Source organism: Falco peregrinus, chromosome 2 (genome assembly GCF_023634155.1).
Source record: "Falco peregrinus isolate bFalPer1 chromosome 2, bFalPer1.pri, whole genome shotgun sequence".
NCBI classification, from domain to species: domain Eukaryota; kingdom Metazoa; phylum Chordata; class Aves; order Falconiformes; family Falconidae; genus Falco; species Falco peregrinus.
The window spans coordinates 104818143-104836598 of NC_073722.1; the positions used below are offsets into that span (position 1 = coordinate 104818143).

At 46.1% G+C, this 18456-nt stretch overlaps 2 protein-coding genes across 5 annotated transcripts in view; one reads left to right on the forward strand and one right to left on the reverse strand.

Annotated features, from left to right (window-relative positions):
- Positions 1-56: 56 nt before the first annotated feature.
- Positions 57-10627, forward strand: NUP88 (nucleoporin 88). Its single transcript, XM_055796735.1, has 17 exons — positions 57-329; positions 617-786; positions 1225-1350; positions 1564-1650; positions 2267-2443; positions 3564-3747; positions 4175-4325; positions 4997-5095; positions 5246-5336; positions 6283-6384; positions 7460-7618; positions 8039-8164; positions 8720-8785; positions 9024-9104; positions 9441-9567; positions 9918-10036; positions 10408-10627. The coding sequence occupies exons 1-17, from the start codon at positions 93-95 to the stop codon at positions 10469-10471; spliced, it is 2166 nt and encodes a 721-aa protein (XP_055652710.1). The 5' UTR covers positions 57-92; the 3' UTR covers positions 10472-10627.
- A 3640-nt stretch (positions 10628-14267) lies between these two features.
- RABEP1 (rabaptin, RAB GTPase binding effector protein 1) overlaps positions 14268-18456 on the reverse strand; it is a 49335-nt gene continuing 45146 nt past the window's right edge. For all 4 annotated transcript variants that reach the window (XM_055796732.1, XM_005240479.4, XM_055796734.1 and 1 more), the window contains 3 exons: positions 17915-18013; positions 17004-17120; positions 14268-14906 (listed from right to left, as the gene is read on the reverse strand). In XM_055796732.1, the coding sequence (XP_055652707.1) occupies positions 14805-14906; positions 17004-17120; positions 17915-18013 (318 nt within the window). In that variant the 3' untranslated portion in view covers positions 14268-14804. The remainder of the gene's footprint in view (positions 14907-17003; positions 17121-17914; positions 18014-18456) is intronic.

Here is an 18456-nt window from a genome sequence, read left to right on the forward strand (position 1 = left end):
GCGGGGCACGCCGGGAAATGTAGTCCGGCGCGCGGCGGGGAGCGCGCCCCCGCCCATGGGGCGGTGCGGCCGGGGGCGCGCGGCGGCGGGCGATGGCGGCCGAGTGGGGCCCGGCGGAGCAGTGGCGCGCGGCCCTTCCGCAGCACGCGGTGCTGAGCCGCCTCCGCGAGCGCGCGGCCGCCCCCGGCGCCCGGCCACCCCTCATCCGCAACCTCCTCTTCGGCCTCGACGGAGACCTCTTCCTCTGGGACGGCGAGCACAGCGCTCTCCACACCATCGGCCTCCGCCGGCTCGGCGGGCCCGACCCCGCGGGGCTCAGCCGTTACCAGGTGGGGCTGAAGGGAGATGGGAGTTGGGGAGCCGCGAGGGGCCGTTACGGCGGGAGGGGGGCTTAGGGGGGCCCCGTTACGGCGGGACTGGGCTGAGGGAGGGACGTTATGGCGGGAACGGGGCTGAGGGGGCCGGCTGTGAGGGCTGATGGAGGGGCCCCGTTACGGCGGGAGCGGGGCTGAGGGGGCCGCAGCCCCTGTGTAAGCGGCCGGCTGGAACGGGAGGTGCGCCGCGCTTCTGTGGGCGCTTTGGGTGGCTTGTGCTTAACTAACGTTTGTATTTTCAGACCCTTATCTGCATAAACCCGCCCCTTTTTGAGGTTTATCAGACGCTTTTAAGCCCCACGCAGCATCATGTGGCGCTCATCGGCACGAAGGGGCTCATGGTGCTGGAGCTGCCTAAACGCTGGGGGAAGAATTCAGAGTTTGAAGGTGGGAAATCCACGGTGAACTGTAGGTGGGTGAGACCTCAGGCAGTTAGCCACATCCCTGTGCGGCCTGCCCCCCCGGGGGCCAGGCAGATATGGAAGGGCTCGGTTGTGTTGGGGCTGGAGGGGCGATCACAAAGTTATTTTGGCTCAGGGGCTTGCCGATTGCCAGCTGATGCAAATAAATGACCTTCTAAACCTGTTGCAGTTGCTGAGGAGCAAGGTGTGTTCCTCTGTGTAGTCTCTACCCTTTCTGGGGTCTTTTGGCTGTAGCAGCTAAAAGCATGTGCCCAGAGGGAAATAACAAAAGGCTTCAAATTAAAGCTGCCCCTTCAGCTTTTAAGAATAATACAGCTAATGGCTTTGAAACCTTTCAGCTGGGTTTCTAGCTCTCCTTGCCTCCACTTCCCTTTAGAAGCGACTTCTGTGTTTCTTGTAACGGCGCCTATTTCTGCTCTGTTTTTCAGTACTGTTCCTATTGCGGAAAGGTTCTTCACTAGCTCGACATCTCTGACTTTAAAGCATGCTGCCTGGTATCCCTGTGAGACGTTAGAGCCCCATATTGTGCTCTTGACTTCAGATAACACTATAAGGTAAGCCCTGTTTGTAGTTGATTATCTAAGTAATTTTTTGTCATAGCCAGTCTAATTTTTTGCTAGTTTGTGTGCTACCATTCTTACCAGGACTACTAATAAAAAATAGGATGTGAGAAATTTTAGACAGATACCAACTGATGTTCCTGCGCTGGCAGGGACATGTGCAACACTGCCAGCTGAATGAACATTGCCGGTGTTTCTTTCCTGTAGGTTTTACAGTCTGAAGGTGCCTCAGACACCCATCAAAGTGATCGCTCTTTCAGACACTGAGGAGGAGACCCTTACAATCAAAAAAGGGTTTGTGTGGCTTCTTGTATTTTGAAATGTCTTGGCAGAATAAGCTCTATTCTTAGCTGTGCTTTTAATGAATAAGCGATAAATCTGCCTGAAGATCTGATGTGATTTTTTTCGTGGACCTCTTCAGTGTGAGGACTTCTTCCTAGCACAGTAACTGCACTTTTTATTTTCTTTTTTCCCATCCTTCCAAAAGAAAGCAGTAACAAACTGTATAGTCGAGTGTTTGTCAGAGTAGTCGTTAAGGTGGGGATAAGAAGGCCTTTTTGAGTGAGGAATATAGAAAATAGATCATCTTTTTATTTTGCTCTTGGCCTAGTCAGCAAGGAAAAACTTGAGGGTCTACTAGTTGAGTCACAGGCTGATGTACTACACAGCAAATACCAGCACGCCCTCATCTTTTTATCCTGTGAAACTGGGCTGGCTGGTGGTTGTGTTGCAGAAACGAGGTACTGTAAGAAGGATGTTACTTGCATGCTTTTGCTGCTGAAAAGAGGATGCGTCAAAGGACTGATGGAGAGGTGTTTAGCAGTAATTTGTCAGCATGTACTGATGGACCTAAATGCTTGTGTCCTCGCAATCACTGCTGACTTCAGGTCTTGTTCTGACTTGTCCCCAGGAGAGCCTATACAGCGTCACTGGGAGAGACCGCAGTGGCGTTTGACTTTGGCCCGCTGGTGCCGGTCCCAAAGAACATACTTGGGCAGCGAGGGAGCGAAGAAGTGTTGGCCTATCCGCTTTACATTTTGTATGAAAATGGAGAGACATTCCTCACCTACATCAGCCTGCTTCAGAGGTGGGATTGCATTCATCATCAGGTTTCGTGGGGTGCTTGTATGTTTGTACAATGTTAGGGTCGGAGAGCCATCTCTCAGTTTGGCTGAGACACTGTCTGCAGCGGGTGCCTGGCTGAGTTTTATTATATTGCAGCCTGTTCTGTCTCTTTGTGGCAGTGCTAACAGATTGAAATCCAAGAACAGTGTGTCATCCTTTGTCATCCAGATGTTAAGGGTGCACTTTCCACTTCGGAAAATCCACTGTCCATTATTTCCCATCAGAAATCTGAAATGAGGATGCCAGACTGTTAAAAGATCAGTGGGTCTAGGGCTGTTAAGTGTATTTTGGGGCCTTCAGTCCGCAGCACAGACATCTTTAGCTTTGGATGAGGCTGAATGAACCAGTGGCATCTTAGAAAAAGAAGTATTTTAAGATTGTAGAAGGTTCGCAGGCATGTTCTGTAGTGAAAAGTCAAGAATATGGATCAAGAATATAAACATGACATGAGAAGAAATGACTTCAGAAGACTGAGAAGATGCGGGAAAACTTACAAGTTAGAGCTAATGTAACTGAATATTAAAATGTGTGGTATTTAGATTAGAAACAGTACTGTTTGCATGAGAAACGATGCAGCATTCAAGCAGACCTGTCTGTAGGCAGTGAAACGGGCTCAGTCCTTCAAAAGTTCTACCCAGAGAAATGCCATGCCACAAAATGCTGCTTGTAAAGTGCTTTAATAAGCAAGAAACCAATTAAGTGATAAAGATAATTAAGTTGAGCTTCCCATGAGTACTTTGTGTTCTTGTATGAAAATGTTTCTTCTTGAATTTTTTCCAATTGGTAGCTTGGTTGCTTTCAAAGCATAAAACATTATCACTGAGCTCCGATTTCTTCTCTGAGATCTCCATCAAGTAGGTGTAGTTCAGACTTTTAGTTTGCAGTCTGGGTTGCTGCTGTTTAATGAAAATTAGACAGAACTCCAAACCATTGGGTGGCTTGGGGTTTCTGGGAGTTTTTGTTTGGTTGGTTTTTTTTAAAGCATCCTGATTTTGTAGTTATTGCGCAGCAAACTCCTGCAGGCAACCATGGGGAACTCTCCTTCCACAACTTGTGTTGTGAACATGTCGTCTTTATTCCAGCATTGGGAATCTTGGGAAGCTGCTCGGCCCTCTGCCCATGCACCCTGCTGCAGAAGATAACTATGGCTACGATGCCTGTGCTGTCCTTTGCCTCCCTTGTGTTCCAAACATCCTGGTGATCGCCACTGAGTCGGGAATGCTTTATCACTGTGTTGTACTGGATGGAGAAGAGGATGATGAGCAGGTACCTTGTCTCATTTTTTTTCTGTATGCATTTTTGTTTCTTTAGTCAGAGTTTCTGGCTGCAAGATGCCTGGAGGTGAACACCAAGTTCCAAAGCTGCATTCTTCTATAATGAGGTAGCAAGCTTTCCTCCTATTCCAGCCAGTCCCTGTGACCCTCTGATGCTTTTATTTTAAATTCCACTTCTGTGTATCCTGATGGTAGATCACATTTTGATCAAACTTACTAAGAGCTATTTTAAAGAGGATCTTCTAAGAAGAAACCCTGTTCCTGAGATAAATTTTTTTAAGTAAAAAATGAAGGGACTTGAACTACTTTCCCTGACAATTAATACCTTACCTGTATTATATAACTCTTTCTTGATGCAGATGTTGGCATTTTTATTTAAATGGTCTCACATTTAAAGATGAATTCAATGCTCTTTACAGTCAGAAAAGTCATGGGACCCAAGATCTGATCTGATTCCTTCCCTGTATGTGTTTGAATGCGTTGAGCTAGAACTTGCACTAAAACTGGCATCAGGAGATGAAGAAGAGCCTTTGGAGTCTGATTTCTCTTGCCCAATCAAATTGCATCGAGGTAGGGTTGTCCTTCAGGTTGTTGGCTTTTACTTGCTTTATTGCATGCGTTTAGGATCAAGCTATTCACCGATTATCGCTGTCGTCAAGCAGATGGTGGTACTAGAATAAGGATTTGCTTAATGCCTTCAATAAAGTTGTGGAAGGAGCAAGGCTGGGAGGTGCTTTGGTGTTTACTCAAGGGCAGGTCACATACGGTCACATAATACTAAATTCTCTCAGTGGTGGATTATAAAGCAGAAGTTGTAAGCAAGTGTTGTGGGGCTGGCGATCCTGAGGGAAGAGCTGGTATCTGCTTATTAGTCTGTCGGATGTAATTGTGGGGCAGGAGGTCGGGTAGGACAAAGCGTTTGGGTCTTGTCAGAATGCTCGCCTGCTGGCTTTAACTGGTCTTCCCTTTGGAATCTGATGGATTGATACAGATGTGGTGTGATTAGGGATAGTTCAAAACAATTCATCGGGTATTTCAAGCATGATTTAATTTTATACAGAACTCTAGTAACGTGGCTAATACATCTAGCTCAGGTTTCGGATGGGGACGAGTTAGTACATGCAACGAGATGTTAACGCTGACTGGGCAGTAAGTTGGTACATGTATTCAGCAACACAGGTCTGAGGGTTGAGTTTTTCTCAGTTCAGTGCCTTCTCTGACATTTGCTGTTTAAATTTCAGATCCCAAATGTCCATCTAGATACCACTGCACGCATGAAGCTGGTGTTCATAGCGTGGGGTTGACATGGATCAATAAACTACACAAATTCCTTGGTTCAGGTGAGTGGGGAGCCTGTTGCATGTTATGGGAGGAGCGTATTACCTGAACACCTACATTTTTGCTATTAACAAGCTGGTGGATGCGGGTAGTACTGAGAATCCCTTACCCTGCAAAGTGGATCTGATGCATTTCAACAAATCTCTTCGCAGATGAAGAAGACAAAGACAGTTTACAAGAGCTGGGAGCAGAACAGAAGTGCTTTGTTGAACATATTCTTTGTACAAAACCATTGCCATGCAGGTAAAAACCAAACCCTTTCCATTGCTTCCAAATCAGTGAGTTGTTGTGGAAAATACTTAGGACTTGCCTTCTTTTGCTGCATTCTTGCCATTAAAAACAACGAAGTCGGCTCAACAGAATTCAGATAATACAAATAAGCGATTTGTGCATCAGGGTTCTTAATGCACAGTTAGCAAGGTGAGCTTAAATTCCTGTCTGAAAATCATCTATCAAAACTACAGAAATTTTTACTGCCTTTTAGGTGACCCTGGGCACCTCTGAGGCTTGCTTTGGCTAAGAGGCTTCAATGCTGACGTGTTTCTTTTATCCTTGTGTTGAGGATCAAACAGTGCCTCAAAAGAACATCTGATTTTTTTTGAGTGTAGTCAGGCCTAAGAGGCATCATTTATTGGGCTACATAATATATCATCTGCTTTATTTTCTCACTTTTGTAAGGCCTAATCATATCTATAGACTGCTGTGTGTTAAATACACTAAGAAAATGCAGAAAAAAATCTTTAGGAGTTAAGTGCTCTAATCTCAAGGGCTCCCTAGGTCAGCACAGGGAGTGCCTCCCCAGTGGCGGTAGTGGCTACCTGGGGAGAGGGCGTGGGGACCGAGAGGGTGGTACAGGCAGTAACCATGTCCCCTCCTGAGGAGGTCTGTGCCTCGCACTAGGAGTGGGTAATGCTTCCCGGGTCACAGCAGTTTGTTGTTTCACGGTGAAGTGGTGCCAGTGCTCCCCATCTCCGGGTGGGTGACTCTGCACTGGTGCCTCTGACTGCCAGTCAGATTGTGTGGGATGAGGAAAATTATTTTGCAGGACTCCCTCTTGAGGGAGTCTTGGCTGAGCAAAAGGTGTCTGGCTTAGGCCCATGGCTAGAGCTTTTCCAGAAGAGTGAACTTGACAACTTCAGGACCAAAGAACTTTTTTGACTGTGGAATTCTTGCGTTTTCTTCCCTTCAGGCAACCTGCTCCAATTAGAGGATTTTGGATTGTTTCGGACATCCTGGGGCCCACGATGATCTGCATCACAAACACCTATGAGTGTATTACAAGGCCTCTCTTGTACGCGGGTCTTAATTGGTTTGAAATCTGTGACTGTTGCAGGAGAAGGATCTGAGGAGATCTTTTTTTTATTACTATTCTTAGTAATTCCTTCATCCCAGACTTTGGCACCTCTTATGACAGAATGAAGTTTGCCTTCTGAACACTCCCTGGCTGAGCCCTTCAGTGTTATTATAGTGGTTATTTATCTACTGATAAGGTGTTTGTAGTGAATACAATTAACCTAATCACTCCTAATGAGTACTGGGGACAAGAGCTGCATCATTCTTGATGGTGTCATTGGGGTTTTTTCCTCATTTCTGTAATGAGGAACATGAAAATCTGAAGCTTGTTTACAGACAGTAGTACAGCGGTTCTTAATGGGCACCAAGGTTACATTTGCGTGAAAGGGGAGGGAAAAAAGTGGGTTCTTAAAGTGCTTTAAAGTCATGGGATTTTAGCAGCATTTCCAAAGCAACCTTTACTTTTTTTTGGGGGGGGTGGGTGGTGGGAAAGGTGAGAGACTAGCATTTGCACAATTAAGTGAACATATTGAGGGGAGGGCACCATTTTCAGTTTGTGTATTGCTGAGAACAGTTTAAAGTATGACAGGTGCCTTCAGCAGAGCTACTATTAATGTCAGGTTCTCTTATAGTCCTTTTATTTTTAAACCATTTCTGCAGTGTTCTTACAAGTTTCCTCACAGCTTGTTTAAACCCCATTATTATCTGACATGACATAGGTGGACAGTGACCTAGCAAGCTGCTTTGAAGAGCCGGTTGTTCTGCTGTTCAGGCGCTTGCTTGCCTTGTTAGGGAACTTTCTCCTCCTTAAGTGAAAGGGTATTTATGATTCTCGCTAGTTTCAGCTGTGGCCAAACAGAAAGACGTTGGGATGTGAGCTCCACCAGCTTTGTTCAGAGCTGGTTTACCACACAATTGAAATGGTTTCTCTTAAAACACTTCCGACTTACCGCTGTAATATAACCCCACAGTGGATGAGTTCCTCACTTTTAACTACCAACTACCATTTAGACTCTGACATAGTTTAAGCCAGAAAAATTTAATGTGTTCTCCAATTTGATGTTCTTCGGTAGAAGTACAGTCCATCCTGCGTCCCCTCCTCTGCTGTGTACCAGAGACGACAAAGATGTTGCCGTTTCCCCTCTCCGGATCCTGGCTGAGTCACAGCATTCATTCGAGAAGCATATCCGAAGCATCCTGCAGCGCAGTTCTGCCAATCCCTTGCTTCTGAAGTAAGTAAATCCTGAGGGAAGCCTCTCAGGAATAGTGTGTGTTAGCTTGGACATAGCAATAACGGGGGCACAACTGCAGCTGCCCTGTGCCTCCCTGTCCGTACACGGATGGCATCGCATGCAGTAACAATGCAGGCTGGGTGGGGAGGGGGTCACCTTGCCACAGTCCCTGCACAAAGCAGCCCTGACCTCAGCTGATGGGGTTGCTCATCACTTGTTCTCTGGGTTTCTGAGTATCTCAAGATCCCTTGGGATGTGCTCCTGTAAGGAAAATGATTTGTAGTGAAGGGATTTAACTACAGTCCCTCACTTCCGTAACTGAGCCCGCCTAAGCCCTTACCATAAATACTGTGAAGTTGTTTAACCTTTCAAAGGAACATGTTAGAGTGAGATTGCAAAGCCCTCTCTCGTGTTCTGAAGGTCTGCTGATAAAGATGCTGCTCCTCCCCCTGAAGAATGCCTTCAGCTTCTTAGCAGAGCCACGCAGGTGTTCAGAGAGGAATACATACTGAAACAAGATCTGGCAAAAGAGGAAATTCAGCAAAGGTAATGCAGATCCCTCGTACATGTGTGCTGAGCCGTGTCTCTGGGAATCCACAGCACGAAGCCCAGCACCAAACCTCCTCGGCTGGACTAACCCTTGTACATGAGTGAAACGTACTCATGGAAGAGACTAATGCGATACCAGAACTGAAAGCTGAGCTACTAGGGAAAGCAGGGGTGAGCATAGTAAGTCATCTCTATAGTGGCTCATCGGGGAAATAAGAAAAAAACCCTACACACATACATAAAGTATTTGTGTCTTGCTGTTGCTAGTCTGCCTGTACCTGTGGGTGGCAGGAAATCCTTTGACCTCAGCAATAATCCTGACAAAGGAAAAATGCATTAAGTCTCTGCTGCTGCAAATCGTATTTACTTACAATATAAAGTTAGGACAAAACGGAAGAGTGTGTTCTCACCACTGCCCGTTTTTCAGTGTCTTTAGTTCTTCACACTCCCTGGAGTATTAGTCACTTTTGTCATATTTTCTATGGCATAAATCCTGATTTAGCTGTATTGCTGTTGTGGGCGCTTTGATTTTATGTATTTACTTATTTAAAGAGTGAAGCTGCTGTGGGGACAGAAAAAGAAGCAACTGGAAGATCTGAATTACTGTCGAGAGGAACGGTGAGTATAAACTGTCTGCTTTTATCAAATCAGGCATCAGGAATGATGCACCTTTGTGCAAAAAGTGCTTTATACAGGGTCCTGCGTGAAGCAAGCCAATGCATTTCCAGCTGTAATTGAGCATGTAGCTTCGCTCCATCCTCCAGCTTGCTTTCTCAGGCTCCTTGTCCTGTTCCCCCATCCAGACTTGCCTTGCACGTAAATCTAAAGTACATAAACATTTTTCACTTGCATAAAGGAAAAGCTTGCGGGAAATGGCCGAGCGCTTGGCTGACAAGTATGAGGAAGCTAAAGAGAAGCAAGAAGACATTATGAACAGGTGAGTGCAACCCACACGCTGTTCCGTCACAGATCACTTGCTGTTCAATGGATGTTTGCAGGTGCGGCACAACAGTGGGCAGCAGGTGCTGCGCTGGTTTGTGAGAAGACCTGGCTTCTGCATTCCCTTTGTTGGGGCTCAGTGGTGACCTTGAGGCGCAGGCGCAGTCAGCCTGCTGGGCAGGAAGGCCGTGTGGGACGAGCCGAGAGGGGAGAGCAGGGGCTTGAGCCCCTGAGGCTTAGGAAGAGCAACAGAAGCGCAGGGCTGTTGGTGTCTTAGCACAGCTGCTCTGATAGGTAAGTTAATTGGGCAACGTTTCTTGCTTTGTGCATCAAGGATGAAGAAAGTACTTCGGAGTTTCCACTCTCAGCTTCCTGTTCTGTCGGACAGTGAAAAAGATATGAAGAAGGAGCTGCAGACCATCCATGACCAGCTGCAGCACCTGAGCAACGCCATCAGACAGGTGGGTAACGCCTTCCCGGGGGGCAAGGAATCGGCACCACCTCGCTCACGCGGCAGTGCTGACAGAACGCAGTGGTGTGCTTCTGTTCAGTCAGCCACAGCACACTACAATAACTTCTGATCCTCGTTAGCAATACAGACAGAACCTCTGCGACCCGGCCTAAACCCTGAGAAAGCCTGTGCATCTTCCTCAGCCTAGCAGTAACCTTCTCTCCTCTTTGTGGGAGGAAGAGCGCACAAGCAAGCTGATTGTAACCGGAGAGAAGTCGCTGCAGCACGACACGCCCAGCTGTCACTTTGGCAGGCAGCACCAACACTAACCGGGGTTGGCTTTCTGTCTGTCACCTGCAGGTTAAGATGAAAAAGGAATACCAGCAGAAAAAGATGGAGAAGGGCACCAGCCCCCGCAAGCCCAGCATCACCCTCAGTGCCTACCAGAGCAAGTGCATCCAGACTGTCCTGAAGGAAGAGTAAGTTAAAGCCTGGGCTCCTCTGTGGCACGCAGGCCCTGGCGTGTACCTGGGCCACGCTAATCAGCCGGGGGAGTGATTTAAACACTGCTGCCTGTGGGGCTGACCGACCACCTGCTGGAGCCTAACAAAGGTCCCAGTCCGGACAGCAGCGCTGACATCTCGCGCTGCCACCAACGTGGGTTGGGTTAAGGCTGCTTTTTGCCCCAGGCTCCCTTGGCGGGCCCTGTCCAGCCTGTAATTAATAAACCAACCCGCAGTGGTGTGGTGCTCCCGGCCTCCGCTTCTACCCCATCAAGTCTTTTCCTTCCTGATCAGTTTTGAGCAAATATGACTTGCGGCATTTTGACTTGGATTTATTTTTCTTGAAGGGGAGAACACATAAGGGAAATGGTAAAGCAGATCAATGACATCAGGAGCCACGTGAACTTCTAACGTGCCCCCCCTGAGAAACCTGCACCAGAAGGCTGGACGAGCTTTAATCTTCCCCGGTATTTCCCCTTGTATATTGAACATTTGTATGTGGAACAATACACCTTTTACTTCTTATTTTGTAAAGAGGGACTGGGAAATAAAATACTTTTGATAAGACTCCTTTACCCGCCGTGTGCTTTGCGGGAAGGAGAGTATGCAGCAGCCGTACTACGTGATGTACATTCTCGTGGAATACTCACAGCTAGCTCGGCAGGGTGGGAATTGCTACCCGCAGCACACTCCCTGGGGTGACGGTGGGGGCCAGGGCATGCCTATGGCCTGCGGCAGAAGGCAGAGCAGAAAGACCAGAGAAGCGCACGCACTTCAGCAGCTTTTTTTAATTTGGAACACTTTCTTCATAAAGGACACACCTTCAATACAGTTAACAAATGGTTACACGCGGCTCCTGCGGGCAGCAGGGCTCTACACCCACGGTCGTCGCACAGGACACCACCGGGATGCAGCATTCGCTTCCAAACACGCAGTTGGCCGGTAGCAGAAGGGGGGTGGAGTCCCGTCTGATGTTACAAGGCCAATTAGCGATCTGTAGATGAGCTTTAGCGGACCATCGATAGCCATCGTCCCCTTCCCCCCGCCCCTCAGGAAAGGTGAGAGGGCCAAGCTCAGTTTTGGAAGCGGTACTGCACTGCTAGGGAAGGGGGCACGGTGCGCAGTGCCAACGGGAAGCTGGAAGGGAAGGAGGGCTGGTAGTACCCACTGGGTAACGAGGTTACCGGACATGCTGCACGAACACTTGGGTTTGTACAGATTAAGACTACACAGGCAGAGGAACGCACACAGAACTGACCCTTCACGGCTACGCGAGCAGAATCTGGGTTTCTGACCCACTCACCCTGCGCCACAGCCGACCTGCCGGGCTGGATCTGTGCCTGTTCCCAATCCCTTGCTAAGCCAGGGGAACCTCCCACCCGGCTCCAGTCAAGCTCCAGGACACCAGTGACTGGAGGGAAGTGCGTTTGTTCTGACATTTTACAAGTGGTAACACCATAACCCATCCTGTACATACAGCCAAGAGCTTTTACCACACTTCAATTAACAGCCTTGTTCTGTTTGCTCTGCTCTCACCCCCTTCTGGTTTGGTTTGTTTCAAAAGGCTCCTTGAAGTGTCTGAAGTTGAATTCAGCAGAAGCTTGTGTTACTGCTGCTGAAGCTGCGCTTTCCTTCCCAGGGAGGGACGGCCCCACCACGACGGCTGCCTGCAGGGAGCCCATCGCAGACTGTCAGGTTTCCAATTTAAAAATAAGACAGTATTTAAAAAGGTAACGGTCTGCCATTAGTACATGAACAGCAGTAAAGGTGCTCGGGGGCCTGGTGGAGTAAGGTGGTGAAAAGGCAGCCAGCCGCGCAGTAACGGCACCCCCTTCCTCTCCAGAGCACACGGTCCTTCCCTGCTGAACTGCGTCCACCTCCAGCCTCCTGCCAACTGGCCCAACGTGCCATCGCTGTCCACGGAGAAAAATACACGAGCATGCACACAGACACGCACACACACATGCAGGACTCCACTCGGCAGCTATTCCATTACTGTGTCTGTGAGGGATCACAAACGGTTCACCCGCTCGCCTCTCTTCCCTCTGGTGCGCAGAGAGCCCCCCTGCAGCCCTCACCTGCCACCGCTGTGCCTACAGAAAGCTGCGGCAACAATCTGTTAAAAATGCCACTGGGGAAAAGCCCCCCAGCCCTGTACTGCTTGAAACCACCGCGGTGGTCAGCCCCGGCCGCGGCCGTTCCCAGCAGACGGGGAGCCAGGGCTGCTGTGAAGGGGCACCAAGACACAGAGCAGCCAGGGATGCTGCAAGGCCACTAACAGCCACGTTCCTCGCTCTCTTGCACTAGGACAGTCCAGAAACTCAACCAAAAATTTCTTCTCTGCCTAAGTCTTCAGGTGCAGTTCCTCAAGGATTCAGCTTGCTGAAGAGACGTACAGGATTTGTCACGGTTTTGCCATACAACAGTCACCTTCCTTAACCACTGCCGCGCAGGCTGAGTCTCGGCAAACAGTTACAAATTAGTTTTCGGGAAGGAAGGGAACGCAGGAAAAAGCTTTTTGCTCTGCAGCTCCTAATAAAGACCTACATTTTTTTTTTTCTCCAAATTTACTCAACAGAACACGACCCTGACCATTGGGAAACTGAATGCAGAACATCTGCTGTTGGATTTATGCATCAGGACGCAGCTGCTGTCACCTCACCGTTCAGCAAATAGTAAGAAAGGTTAAGACCCCCAAAATCTGGCAACAACCAATTAATAAAGAACCGAACCCACATTGCAATTTCACTTCTAAGTGAAATTAAGTGTCATCTCAAGAAGATACAACTCTGCCACCTATTAGTCTAGTCATTACTAAGGGAGGAAAAATGGCTTTTGGGTGTCAAGATTATGAAAAGTATTAATTACTAGGCTGAATTAAATGCTTTAATTATTGCAATGAGTGACAAGGGATTGAACTTGGATGCTTCTTTTTGGCTGTTTTTAAGGCATTCCTCTTCAAAACCACCGTTCTGACTTTATGTTAGTAGCAGGATATACACTGCTAAAAAGATTTAAGCACTTAAAATACAGTCACGTGCATTACAGTTTGGGGCACTTTCTGCCACTTCTGGTTTTCTTTATCACCTTCAGATCTATAACCAAGTACGTAAAGAAAAAACGATCGGCAATGGAGGAAAGTCTGAACTATAAATTTTGGACAGTCATCTGCCCCTCAGCCTCCCTTCTTTTAATTGAGTTGTAAGCAGGGGCCAGATCAAGAACTCAGTTTGCAGCACCAGTACTATCAACACCTTGCAACCGTACACGGAACCGCTGCTACCCAACCGTGCACACAGAACTCCAATGAAAGGAGAAAAAGGAGGAGGAACAGTCGTGTTACCACCATACATTTATAGAACCAGAAACCCAAACCCAGCAGCTGACTGATCACAAGAATTTCCTGCCTCTGCTGTCATGATATATAGTGTAATTTAAATGTACGGTTACAGAAATATGGGACAGCGTAGGAGTTGACTCTGAGCAATACCATGATACCAAACTTTAAAGTAAGAGATGCACTGTACCTTTCAAACTTGAGCCAGCAGAATAACGCAGCTTCTTCGCATCTGTGCTCTGCGATCGAGAGCGCGATCACCATTTTGCATATTATTAAGCTGCCCCAGAGAGGTGGGTCCAGCTCAGCGCTTCACTCAGCATCTCACTCAGATACTTCCCAGTGAAAACTAGAAACTTTACACCTGGTGTCATCCACCACAGCAAAGCAGACCTGCATAAACTCCACGCACAGGATTTCTACTAGTTTGAGTTTTTTGTTTGCTTTAGTTTTGGTTGGGTTTTTTTTGGGTTTTTTTGTGGTTGGTTTGGGTTTTTTTGGGGTTTTTTTTTGTTTTTTTTTTTTTTACATAGAGATGGGATTACAGGTACTGCTCAGCTTTAGAGATGAGAAAGAACCAATTGTAGTTCCATATTCTAAATTACATTTCCGAAAAGAGATTATACAAAACAGTGCATTTCTTGTGCTTTTCTTGAAGTATCAGAATCCAACAGAAAAATTTCAAGGAGCTAAATTCTCAGTACATTTTTCATTTTTTTGGATTAGCATTTACATGATCAGGAGACATACGGCTCACTCATGTCCACCACATTTCAGCAGCGTTCAGATTCTTCAACACAAAGTCAATGGTTTAAAAAAAAAAAAAAAAAAAAAAAGCACTGAGTTATGAAATAAGGTCAATATCCAGTGTCCTGCTAATAAAGTCATATTTTAATATAAAATATTCATACAGCATACTCTACACCTCATTCTCTCTGCTAGCTGAATACTGTTACTGACTATTCAAACAGAAAAACTTCAACCACTTTGCTCTTCAATGTTTTGGAGGGACGATACAGTTTCCAGCAGCTACTTTGATCACAGTAGTGGGGGGAAAGGAAAGAGGGAGAGACAGGGGGTAAATGTTCCAAAACTCTATATTAGGTTACGAAGTCGGCTGAAAGAGGGGAAGTTTTTCAGAATGTAAGGACTGATCCCACTCAGTGGAACACGAAACACTGCACTCATTAGTGTTTCCATTAGAAAGTTCTCCTTCCTACACTGCAAGTCACCCTTGTGCTCTCTTCCTGCCCAGTACGAAACCTTTTTCCCTCTAGAAATAAAACTTAGTCATTGCTCCCCTCTGTTGTCTTCTGCTCTTTCGGTTAGAGTTAAATAATAATTAATGTTGCTATAAAGATGAGTTAAAAACCCCAAATGCAGCCTTGGAGCCCGCTCATCAGGGTGTCATGTTTCAGGAAGCTGATTAATGTCCGTCAGTTTTGTGTCATTCAGGATTGCACGGATTCTCTCCAGGGAATCTGCCTGCCGGATCCGCTCCAGCTGCACCTGCAGAAAACCAACAGATGCCATTGAGCAAAACGTGCTGGTGCGAGACCTCAGACCTGTAACCAGAACTGAGCCAAAGGCCACGTTAGCAACGCCTAGGACCTGTGCAAGCAGAGGAGAAACCCAATTATCAGCTGGAAAACTCAGAATCAAGAATGGGAGGAAGGAAGACGTAAGGCAGGTGTGTTTTTACAATAAAAAGCCACTTTCTGGGGGGCTCAAGCAAGCCTTCATCATCACTCCACGTTCTGCCTAATAACCGGGCACTGACACCACACTGGCCAGGCAGACTGGAGATGTGCAAAGCAATGAAAACGTTCACAAAAAAAAATGTAAAGGAAGTACAGATCTGCCTAACGTACACCTTCAAGCCTCTCAAGATCAAAGCTAAAGCGCTCTTTGAGGAAACGTCCCATTTTCAAGCTCACTTGCTTTTCTGATAATCTATCAAGCTATTTCTTCTTGTGGGCTGAAAAAGCGCCCAGCAGAACTGTGCTGAAATGGATGCAAAGAGATCACCATTTTTTTAAAAAAATTATTTGTTTTAAACATTCCAACTTTCACATTCTTTGTATTAGGAACCAGGTTTTCAGCTGTAAATTCCCAACTAGTTGTTAATTTGATTTTTAGCCCTTCCCCTCCACTGCTGATACCTAGTTTGACCAGTGGACACCCCACACGGGTGATACTCACCCAAGCTCTCACCGATAAGGTCAGGGAAGGAAACAACCCTGCCTGGCTATCAAGAAAGCAAACCCCTCATTCAACGGTAAACTCTCATGTGACACAGCAGATCTTGTACACGAAGACAACATAAACCATTGTTTAAACTGAAAGCACTAACTGCTGAGGAACTTCTGTGTAATAGCTGCTTGGGGGCAGAAAGAACGCACAAAATGCAGAGCTACCACACGCCTGCTGAGCTCGTTACTGAAGGCCTGCTAAACTACCTGCACGTTTTGGGAGAGTGCACCACACATCTTCAGAGTGGCGTGTGTGGTTTTGCTCTAAGAACTGCATAAATCAGGGCATGTGAAAGGGTGATGGGGGAAAAAAAAAAAAAAAAAAAAAGGCAACTTCACTAGCCAGGACGATTCAATAGTGTCCTTTGTCCTACCTGCTCCTCCAGAAAGAGCCAGAACAACGGACAACAGCTCCCTATGGTCTATCCAGCTAAACTCTGTCTAGTAAACTATCTCCTATACTCCTCTTTTAGTTTTCCAAATAAACCTGCACACTTGACTCCAAAAAACTGTATTTTTCATTCTGCTGAATTTCACTGACCAGACTGGCCAAGAAGTCAAAGTGCTGAAAATTCAGCACCTCCTCTCTGAGCACGATTTCTAGTACGCTGGAGCGTGAGGGGAGGTGCAAATTCTAAACAGCACGCACTCAAGGGGAGACCAGCCCAGTCTGGCTTCCTGAGCAGACACGTTAGTCACCCCGCAAACACAAAACCTGCAGGTCCCTTCGTGCTCTCTGCAGTTAACAGAAAGAGAGATCCGCCTGACAAACTGGAACTGGCCTTGGTGAACGGCCCTACCAAAACTCCTTCCTCCAGCCACCTTTTGGTATCTCAACGTCAACCACAAGTTCCACTTTTTGGAGAAAATACAAGTCTCGCAACAGTAACAACAGCAAGTATAAGACTTAGATAGCATAAACAGAAAGCAGTAAATATAACAGAGAGAACCATTTCATATATTCTCATTAAACAGTACAAGTTCCTTACTTCATCCTCAAGATATTTGCACCGTGATGATTTGCTATGAAAAGTAACATAGTGGAAAACATCAGGAGATGGACGCTGAAATACTATGGTCTAAAGGTACCGTTAGTTACGGCTCTCTGTGGTTCCTTCTAGTCCAATAATTGTGTATTTTTGCTGCTGAGAATTGGTTGGAATCAAACAATCAGAATAAAATCCTCAATAGGTTTTAATACTGGTATTATACTAGGAATACTTGACCATTTTATTATACTAATAACTAAAACCAGTTCATAAACACCAACTTAAGAAAATTTACAACTTTACATAGCTCTGGAGAAGTAAAGAAACAAAAGTTGCACCTTACAAATGGATTGTACTTCTCTTACCTGAAGTGTCTGAGAAAGCTTTACAAAATCTCTCTGCACTTGCTCGCTGACATCTAATTCAGTCTGCAACCGCTGAGCTTTATTCTTCTCTTCAAATACCATCTGTTCAAGGTTTGCCTGAAGAGAAAAAGATTTTTTATGCTATGCTTAAACTGAATAAAAAAGGAGAAACTTGTATAAACTGATTATAGCATGATACTAGAAAAAATAAGCATGGCTATTCTCAGAGTCCTGGCAAGAAATTAAACCAATCACTCTTCCTACCCCTTAATTTTCCTAACTGCAGAATCAGGGGCTACTACCCATCAGACACATCCTCATTAGATTGTTTAAAGCATGAAGAAGTCTTTTACCAGCACTAGATTCAAGGATCTCAAACCAAAAAAAGCAGATTTCAGAGTTTTAATGAAACACGACCGTAGCTGAAAGGCAGTAATCTGCTGGCAGAAATACAACTATCTTGCTGTCTTGAGTTTTAGTCAAAGAAGTCCGGGGGGTGGGACACAGTATGAGAGAGAGAGATCACAATTCATTCCTCTGACTGCCAAAGCAGGGCTCCTTCCTACAGCAACAGCAAAGTGGCAGTTATTCAAACGTATCAAAGCATTCAAACCCAAGGTTTGGTTAACCAGGAAGGAAGATTTCTATAAGCAGAAACGTTCCTCAAGCCTAACTTCAGAGGGCAATCCAACAGAGATACTCAATTAGCAGCAATTCAGATCCACTGCTTTACAAATGCAAGTGCAAAGTGATTGGCATAAGGATTTAAAATTGCATCCAGTGGACACTATTTCACTGCCAGAATCTTATCAAAATTCAAAAGCTTCCTTTTTCACTCTAATGTAGCAACACATTCTCTGACCCCATCATAGAAGATGCGTATATACATCATACCCAGACATCACAGCTACCTTTGCTGCAGTCTCCCTCTTCAGCTGTTCTTCTAGAGCGTTTTTTGCTTCCTGCAGAGTCTCCAGCTGCTGCAGGTTTTCCTGCGAAGAACTTTCCAACTATATTAAAATAATAAAAGAAGTATTAACTAAATCTCCTAAACGTTTCAATTTCTCACAGTTCCTCCATACAGGAAATATAGCCTACGTGTCTTTCCTGGGACTCAGAAATACACCTAAACAACCTCTCCGAGGGACACAGAAAACACCTAAATAACATCTCCTCTGCATTTATTTCTTTTTAGAGCTGGAGAGAAATGGCCAAACCTGACATTTACATTGTTATCATTAGGTAGCCTAATATTAGTTAGAAATTACTTAACCCAGTATTTAGGTTACATTTTAACAAACAGACAAAACACCTTTTAAAGAAAAGAACTAGGGACGTGTCCCAGTCCTACAGTGGCATCAATTCTGTGCCTTGGAGCTCCAGGCATGACCTTACGTGTGCTTCCTTTGAAACAGTCACAGAAACTACACAGGTGCCACTACAACACAGGCGC